The 9,863-nt window shown below is 41.4% G+C and overlaps 1 protein-coding gene across 4 annotated transcripts in view; it reads right to left on the bottom strand.

The window, feature by feature from the left end:
* LOC104928970 (rho GTPase-activating protein 44) overlaps nt 1-9,863 on the bottom strand; it is a 77,090-nt gene that overhangs the window by 19,017 nt on the left and 48,210 nt on the right. For all 4 annotated transcript variants that reach the window (XM_019275025.2, XM_027289752.1, XM_027289753.1 and 1 more), the window contains exons 11-16: nt 9,464-9,575; nt 4,803-4,884; nt 4,601-4,681; nt 1,361-1,474; nt 396-487; nt 130-310 (exon numbers count right to left, since the gene is read on the bottom strand). In XM_019275025.2, the coding sequence (XP_019130570.1) occupies nt 130-310; nt 396-487; nt 1,361-1,474; nt 4,601-4,681; nt 4,803-4,884; nt 9,464-9,575 (662 nt within the window). The remainder of the gene's footprint in view (nt 1-129; nt 311-395; nt 488-1,360; nt 1,475-4,600; nt 4,682-4,802; nt 4,885-9,463; nt 9,576-9,863) is intronic.

Below are 9,863 nucleotides of genomic sequence, written 5' to 3'. Positions count from 1 at the left end.
GCTTATTCTTGACTCTTCACAACCCGAGTGCCTAAAAAGCTTTCCTAACATCTTCAGGATTCTGGGAACGATCTCCAAACCGCAGCTACACGTGTTAAAAATGTAATAGTAGAAACAGAAGGGTCGTACCCGTCCTTCTTGTAGAACTCCAGCATCATGTTGTCTGTGGCGACGCTGAGGGGCCGTCGACTCTGGTCGTTCTGCCTACGGTCGATCTGATCCATGTCCGGGGACGGCATCGAGCTGTAGTTGGCGTTGTGGTTGGTGTGGACGGGGCTCCCGTAGTTCCCTGTGACGTTGAACTCGATTTCTGAGAAAGACAAAGAAACAGTTCAGTATTTGATCTTGGGAAGAAGTCAATCGAGACTCTTTCTTCTCGTGTCATCTCCCCTCACCTCCAGGGAAGAACCAGTCGGCGTGCTGGATGATGGGCTCGATGATGCCGACGATCTGCAGGGAAACCGTGGTCATCATCTCTGTGATGTTACTGCGGCGGACAGAGAGGAGACAGGAAACTTTTTTATGGCGGGACGAGGAGGAAAAACATCCATCTGGATCGTAAGAATTTACACTCTGGCAGTGATTAACGATATTAGAGACTCATTAAAGGGAGAAAATTAAAAGCATTTCGGAAACGTTGGCTATTAAAATACTCCATTAAAAAAAGTTTACAGAGATATAAGGGCGGTGTCCTTCATCCTATCCAAACTGCTGAGTCATCATATGATGAATACACTTTATGATGAAACATCTCCAGCAGATGTGTTGGAGCCTTCTGCCTATTGACCATTTTGTTATGAGTACTTGTAGCAATTTGAACAGCATCATAAATATTACGAGTTCAAAACGATGACAGAGTCCCTGTGGACACAGAGTCTGACTCTGTGAGCATGAAAAACATGGAAGAAAATATATTTTCCTGGTCTCTCTTTCTTCGTCTTTCACCCTCAGATAAAGAGGGTCAATCGATAAAACCTCACGCTGTGCAACCAAACTCCCTCAAAATTTTTATTTCTAGTGGACGTGCTAAAATATATAAACATGTCAGGTTAAATTTAGGCTAAATGTGCATCCAATAATGCACAAGAGTCCCTGTGTTTGCACATTTCACACAGTGTAAACATCATTTAGCTTCAATGAAGAGCTGGAACAAGCTGATACAGAACCATAAAGTCATGGAAGGACAATAAACATCTCCTCATCCTCTATTAAATCTACACTCCAGAGCTAAGTAAAAGATCTGAGATTTCTTCTATGCACACATTATTTTTCAGTACACTATGTGCCCGAGGAATAAGATGTATCAGACAAATCTTTGTTAGTTTCGGTTCCTTTCACAGGATCTGTTGACTCTTCTCACCCTTCGTTGTGCATCCACAGCAGGTTTGGTCCGAGGACTATAGCGATGTTTCCAGGCGTCATCTTGTTCACGTCCTGGTATTCAGTCAGTTTGGAGAGGAATTTGATCAAATATCTGTTGATACAGGAAAAAAAAAGGGGGTTAGGCTTTAGCCAATAACTTTTATTTAACCTCTTTTTAAACGTCGGCCAGGGAGCACTGATAAGAAAAAATAGCCTCTTGGCTGATTCTGATCAGTGATTCACAAAGTGAAATCTTCTGTCTTTAAATAAACTGAAGAAAAACATTGTTTGGGTTCAGGAGGACGTCAGTGTGAAAATCTGCTGAATGTCAAGTCAAATAGAAGATGTCACATGTTATTCAGATTTGTAAAACTGTGATTTTTGGCTCCTGTTTATACATTTTCTGGACAAGGTGTCGTGACAGAACCGGAGCTGGGCAATGCAACCGGGCTCAGCAGCCTCTTTGGACATGATGGCAGAGGAGAAAAGGCAGAAGAGGACGTTGACGGAGGAAGCTAAGAAGAGAAACGAACAAGAAGCCGCCGGATAAGAGTAAATCTGGGTCTGACTTGTAGTGGTTGGTGAGAGCTTAATCATAACATAAAATAAGTCTTGAGGCGGATATCTGTTATCTGTTCTTTACGAAAAACGGTTGAATTTAGCAGGAACGCTGCTGGCTGTTGATTGTGGGGAGAATGTAAAGTCATATTCCTGCAGTTCTACTTTTTATTGTCATGTTTTCAGGTTATATACGGTGAGTAACTGAGACATGTAAAGTGAGAAATGTGGGAAATAGCCCAACAATACAACACTGTTCTTGTCATGGTCAGGTTTCTCACCCTCTCTGGGTTTTATCCAGGTCTTCCAACAATAGACTCACAGTATACTGTATGTAGTGTTGTGGTTAGAACAGTGTACTGAGCAGAGCTTATTATTACAGAAAACTATTATTACTCTTCTCCTCGTGGGTTTTCTAAGTTACAGAAATGGGCTGGTGTGTTTCTGAGAGCTGAGCTGGATGACTCATCCCGAGCTGAAGTGTAGCTGAGTGAACATCAGGCAGCTCATTCCAGCGAGCAGCGATCATCTGGACAGGTCTGACAGGTCTTCTCGGAGGACGACTGTCTAAAAATGCGCCCTATTTGTGCGATTCGATGACGACACTGACAAGTGCTGCGGTATCTCGCTCTTCCAGGTCCTCTCCCATCCCTTTTTTTTCCTCCTCTTTTCTCTGCCACCTCTCCTCTTTTTTTTCACGGGTCTTTTGATCATGAGATCAAGCCCCTCAGCAGATATCTCGTACAGCAGCACGTCAGACATAATGCCTCTCTGTTTCACACAGAGGTCATGTTTTTTTCTTCTGGCAGGTGTCGATTAGATTTTTTGATTTTTCTTCAGGCCTAAATTTGAGGAAACTAACCGAGACATGAAAGGTTTCATTAAAGAGTGAAGAGACGGTAGGAGGGAAGGAAGAGGGAGAACAGTGCCACATTCTACGTCAGATGATCTGACTGTTGTTGATTTGACTCCTGCTTTTTAAAGTCCTCAAGCTCAAACCTGCAGCCGAATCAAAACTTTTCAAGATTTTAACTTTTTAAAATCTAAAATTTTTAAATCTTTTGTGCATACATCCAGCAATGACTGGGTGGTTGATGCCTGATCCACCGGATTGAAAACTTTATGAGACGGAGCAAATAATAAATGAACTTGTAATGGAGTCCTGTAATGGCTTTGCTAATGCAGTGAGGTTACTACTACTCTTATGCTACTGCCATGCATTTCCTCCTCCTCATTATTAGACACCCACATGAATAATTAATTATTATTTAGGTGTTTTATTACCTTTGTTACTTCATAGGTTTTGTTTCTTTTATGTTTTTCTAGCTTAAGAAAACACAAGTGCAATAAGCGGCAACCTCTGTGGCTGTGAAGTGAAACCAATGCAGAAGAGCCAAAAACTGCAGTTCCTCTAACGTCCACTTGAGGCTGGCTCCAGAAGTGAGTCAGTCTCCATAAGTCCCCATGTTAAAAACTTCACAGCAGAAATAAACATGTTTACAGCCTGGTACAAAAAACAGTTTTGGTCTCTGTAGCTAATTTCCCCGTTCATGACAACTGTACTGAGGGTGAATTTATATACAACTCACCTGTTCACATTATATTAAGAATTAAAGTTTATTGCAGTTCATATCAGGTTTGGTAATGCCGTAGCGCACACAAGCACAGAAAAAAATCTGGACAAGCACGGTGATATGATATGCAGGTTGAAATAAGGTCCAAATAAGTTTGGACCACCTTTTATGACGAACATTGAATTAAGTTTATGGAAACTATTCTAAATAAGACACAATCTGCAGACTAAGTGGCCTAGGAACTAAAAAACAGACACTACATAAATGTAACTTTATACCTAGGAACTAAAAAACAGACACTACATAAATGTAACTTTATAAAATTCCTTAAGCTAAAACACCTCCGGACACGTCTCCATCACATCGTGGCCAAAACATGTTATCCACGTGACCTCAGCCAATGTTAACTTGCTTTATGTGCTTCTAAATATTTAAATATGCTACGTAATGAAATTGTTTCCCTTTTGGCTGTTTGCACAGGGTGTTTTATTTTGAAAATCTTCTGCCCAGCAGACTTGGATTTTGATTAGAGCAGCTGTGATTAGCTCTGGTGGCAGCACACACCTAACTCTCACTGTGCAGCAGCAGCAGTGAAATCAGCCAATCAGTGACTTAACGACAGAGAAAGATGAAAACATGGCTCATATTTTGTAGTTTTCTAACAAATGTAGTGGAGCAGAAACTAATTAAAGTTTCTGCAGTGAGGACATCGCCAGTAATTTTCTTTTGGAAACTATCCTGAGCCTGACAGACGAGTTAGCAGAAGTACTGTCACATTAAAGGAGCCACTTGTCTCGTCACAGTCTTTGCAGTAAAATTACTTTTTAACTGTTCTGATTATTGCAGAAGGGGAATGTTTTCTGCTGGACTGACCAGAGCTGAGCAGTTTGATGCAGTTACTTCGTCAGCTGTGTTTTTTTTATCTTAATTAGCCCAGAATTCATGAAAGATTTGTCGAAAACTAGAAAGGTTTGTGCAACAGATGCCTTTCGAATGATCATGTTAGCTGGCTGACTCCACGGTGGCCTGGATAAATGAAGCCACATATGAAGAAACAGGATCCAGAAGAAGACCACAAGGAGTGAAACATGGAAACAGTGACTCACTTAAAGTTGTTGTTGTTGGCTGGGGGTAGTTTCTCACAGGCGTTTAGAAGAGCTTGCAGTCTCTTGTCTTGATCTTGAATGCTGCATGACGACAGAAAATAAACATTTGAAAGAGGTCGAACATGTGCAAACTTAAATGTTAAGTTCAAAAGAGAGGCACATCACTACTGATTTAACAACGTGACACTGAGAGGACACAGACTTGGAGGCTTGGATCCAATCGTTGTAGAGCTCGTATGTCATTAGAGGCTCAGGCAGCTCCCGCAGGTACGACTTCAAGGCTCCTGGAGAGATCAAAATAAGATAAATGATTGACTTTGTGATCAGGTGAATGCTGTCTCTGTCATTCGTACGTCTGTTCTCACACTATGTAACTATGGGCTCCGGGTTATTTCACTGATTCTGGTGAAACTGGATCATATTTTATGGAGAAAATGTTTTCTGGTTTTCCCTCTGATGTCCTCCGGCTGCTCCGCCTCAACTCTCTGTGATTTACAGAGTTTCCTGAAGGACAGTGAAGTAAACTGCTGACAGCTGTAGCTGCTGTTAGCTCAGTTTGTTAGCTGGGCTGCCAAGACTGAGCTCTAGTGTTTGTACCACAGGCGGTTTGGACCACCAGGAAGAAAAAGAAGAGATGGTTTTCATGATGGCACAGGGATGATGTTTGATGTTGTAGCAATGTTAGTGTTGTGCCAGAACCGGAGCTGGGCAATACAACCAGACTCAGCTATGCCTCTACGACAGAGGAGAAAAGACTCGCTAGTTTTTGATCATAAGTAATATAATCAGAACAAATACTCGAGTACAGCTGTCCATATTTACCACAGTGGGATTACACTCTAAAAATCAAACGTAATTTCTACGCAACGTTGCTTTAAATGGATTACTTCAACAACAACAAGAATCCAAAAACTTTTATCTCTCCCAGAGGAACTCGTTGCAGAAAAAAGAAAGAATGCAAATTCAAAGTATCAATAGACAGATATTCATGAAACGTACAAAATGCCAAAAATATAAATGAGGTTAACAGGTTCAAATTATTTCCAGTCATCGTTTTAATGATTAATGAACACAAAAAGCATTTCCCGCTCTGGGAAATCAGAAGCCTGTCCAATAAGTTTCCACTGGCTACAGGGCTGAAGTGTCCATATGATGACAGGTGATATATAGATGTACAAGCGTGTGCGAGACAGAAGGAAGCCGAAGGGGATGAAACCTGGACGATGATAAACAAGACAATCCCGCCAAGACCGGATTAGTACTTCAGCGTCTCAATACAGAATCTGTTCAGTGGTAGATATCCTGTTTGATTCATGCCTCCGGCTTTTGTTGTGGAGGTGATTTCACATCGCTGTGGGAAGAAAGATCACTGCAGGTGTACTCAGTGGACTGCGGCAGGTATGAATTAAGTCTGGATTAGACTGGCAGACACGGATCTGAGTGTATATGTGAGCGAGTAAAGCATAACTTACTTTAACTGATCGTAGAATAACAAATTTATTTAGACTTAAAGAAATATCACTGCGTATGCCAATGATTGGCTTTTCCTCCTCTGCCAACTGTAGCTGCTGTTAGCTCAATTTATAGGTAGTGGAGCTGGTGTCGTGCCAGAACCGGAGCTAGGCAATATAACCGGGCTCAGCAGCCTCTATGGACATAATGGCAGAGGAGAAGAGACTGAAGAGGACGCTGATGGAGGAAGCTAAGAAGAGAAAGTAATATTATATTATAAGTAATATTAGCTGGCTGCTATGTCTGCTGTTGTTGACCTTGCGTGATGTTTGGCTGTCGACTCACTTGGTTTTGATCAGAAGTAATTTAATGGTGCTTAATAACAAAAATACCAAGTTTGCTTTAGTACACTTGGAAAAGTTAAACGTCATAAATCTACTTTTGACTCTGAGGCAAAGAGCAGAAACTCTGCTTAGGTTTTGGTTTACTTAAATTAAATTATTCTTTGTATCATAATAATAAAATTTTCTCTGCACACTCAGAAATAAGACAAATATAACTCCGGACAGGCCCACCTACTTAAATACGACACACACTTTAAAATAAACAGAAATCTATTTCCAAACACTCTCTGATCAGTACGAGTGGGTGGATGTGTCATTTTCCAGTGCTGATGAGGACGACGGCGGCGACGGTGGCAGATTACTGAGCTTCTCTCTGACTCGTCTTCTTCTTCTCTCTCTGGTCTGCTGCGTTCATTTCCCCCGGGGCGGCGTGGGATGGATGGCAAACAGCGCAGGCAGGGCATCCCTCACTGGGAGACAGCCTGGAGGCTGCCATCGTTCTGTCTGACTGTCTGTCTGTGTGCACGAACACGTCTGTGTGTCTGTGTATATGCACAGTTAAATTCAACAGTACTCGATACTCTGTTAGTTTGCTATATTTACAAAGAAAATCCTGCTGCTTTTGATTGAGGCTGATGAAAAATGAACCCCTGCACACTCCTCCCATCCGCCATCAGGACCAACACCTCCGCCAGTTGGACGTGCTCACAAATTAGATTTGCTGTTGGAGCTAACCCAGTTTAATATGGGATCATTATAGAGGGATAAAGGATTCATCTCTTTTTCATCTCCACACGCTCCAGTGAACACAGCTGATTGACTGACTCTGACTTGATGTTTAATAAAGGGACAGATTGTTTCTGACGGGTTAGAAGTTTCAGAAAAATGAAAAAATCTCTGAGGAGGTTCGACTTGATTTCAAAATGCAAACATTTGCAGAGGAGCAGAGTTGAGGCACTCACATTTAGAGGAGCGGGAGATGTTAATAACAAAATCTTTAAGTTTCGACCTTCATCAGGATTCAAATAAAGAGACGTCGAGCATTCTGTGCATATATTCAGATGTGATAGGACTCATATCTGTTCACACACTGAACAGTTGGGGCCATTAATACCAGTCACTCAACTCTTTGTTTCAGCCTGATGAACTCCACCTGTTCAGGTGTAGCTATTAGCATGATTGATGAGCCTAGAATTGCCACATAAGGCCGCATGCTCCCCTCGATTTCATTCATAAAACTTTCATTCAAAGTAACGAAGAGTAAACAAAGAACTTCACAGCGTGAAGCTTCAGAAAACAGAAACTGGTCATATAATAGTACGGCTGTTTATGGATCAGCTGTATTATGAAAGAGGGAAGGGTTTGATGTGTGATTATAAAAAACACTCCATGACAGGTCTTTGAGATATTAGATGAAAGATTATAATATTAAATTATATTATAATGGCCTACAAAGACTCTGAGCCAGCTGTTGGATTGGATTGGAGAAAATTAATTTCTGTTTCATATTTATACTCGAAATGTACTGAGTCAGTATGATTTCAGGTTAAATGAGGGTGACAGCTCTGAACGACGTGTAAATGTCAGTTGTACCTAAAAGATGTACTCTTGTATGTACAAGTGCAAGTACAACCAGTGTCATGCCAGAACCGGAGCTGGGCGGAGAGGCAATGTAACTGGGCTCAGCAGCCTCTATGGACACGTAAGGAGAGAGCTGCCAAGAGTAAATCTGGGACCGACTTTTAGTCGATGGCGAGAGCTTTGTGAAATGAAAGATCATAACAAAAATAAAATCATAACAAATCCGCGTGTAGCTGTCCATATTTATGACAGCTGTATTACATTCTGAAACCAAAACTGACAGCACCAACAAAATAAAAAACAAAAACATAAAATAAAATTAAATATGGCTATAATGAAAAACATCTTATACAAAAATGTTTCTTTGTTGAAATAAATGTTTGTTTCGGTCTGGATGTATAAATAGTTAAACAATTTCCTAACCCTCATTTCTTAAAAACAATAATTGCTGTTATGCTGTATGTGAGTTTTTCTCTTAAGGCTTTCTCTGTGTGCGTCCTATGTAAAAACAATATAGCACAAAGGTAAAGTTACTGCTGATTAAATGGATCTGATTCTATCCGTTTGTATATTCTCATTTTAATGACACTGGAGGCACTTGAAGGCACCGGAGGGCTCCTTCAGCAACACATCCCAAATGACTAATTTAAAAGTGCATTGTTCTCAGGCTAAAATATGTTCCATGCCTCCTTCTTTTCAAAGATATATACGGTTTTCATTTGCCAACATCATTATGCAGCAGTCTGCTCCAGTAAAGACAAACGTCGTCCTCTGAGGAGAAGATCAATAACAGCATCATAAAAGCCTGAAAGCTTTTCTTTCTTTTGCAGTCCATCACAGCTCTGATTTAAAAACTAATCAGTGACAGCAACAAAAACTCAGCAAGACAAAAGATGAAGAGTCTGCCTGACGCTAATCCAAGTTATATGTGGAGCTTGTCACCAGACGCTTTTTTGAAATTGTTTATTGAATATCTCTAATAAAACAAAAACATCGCACAGCGGCAAAAAGGACAAAAACATTTTTCTTTTGTCGCCGCCGACTCTCTCGCAGCAGATCGGAATACAGATGAAGTCTAAAGTAATCTTTTAACTCCCTTACGTCAGACTTTCAAATTAACCTTTAGGAAGACATTCACTGCGGTGGTTTACAAATGAAAGCTGCAGAATCATTAACATGTGCAGGAGAAATAAAGGCAGCATTAAGAAATATCAGGGATTTCTTTGTATGCAGGCAACGGGCAGATCAGTTGGCGGCTTAATTATGATGTTTAGTCCCCACTAAAGGTGGCAGAGCAGACGTCTCGGTAACACATGGACGTAAAGAGAGCCAAAAAAATGTACTGCAATTAAAATCCTAGTAAGCAAACGGGTGCCAGCTCATATATTTACCGCTGGAGATGATGACGGTAATCAGTTGTCATGGCAACAGATTAGGTATGAGATGGGTGAGGTGTGGTGGTGGTACTGTGTCGTCGATAGCTCACCTGCGATAGCGTGCGGGTCCGCGGAGTATTCCTGTACGTCCAACACGCCGCAGTCCAAAGACGCCTTCAGCTTCTTCAGTTTGGAGGCCGACGGAGCGACTCTGAACAAACCCTGAGACACAAAACACGGGTCAGGCCTCACTATCAGAGTCAAGACCTGGTCTAGTCAGGTCAAGACGGAGGTCAATGGAACCTGCTCCTAACTCTACTTCTACAACATTGTTAAATAACATATAATAGTTTATAATAGCTCCACCTGAAGCGTCCATCCATCCATTTTCTTCCATTTATAAGGGACAGGTCAGGTGGCAGCAAGTTTTGCAGGACCCTCCAGATGCTCTTCTCCCCAGCAACACATTCCAGCTCTTCCTGGGGGATCCTGAGGCTAGACGGGCTATGT

Source organism: Larimichthys crocea, chromosome XVI (assembly GCF_000972845.2).
Source record: "Larimichthys crocea isolate SSNF chromosome XVI, L_crocea_2.0, whole genome shotgun sequence".
NCBI classification, from domain to species: Eukaryota; Metazoa; Chordata; class Actinopteri; family Sciaenidae; genus Larimichthys; species Larimichthys crocea.
This window is presented reverse-complemented; position numbering and strand designations above follow the sequence as displayed.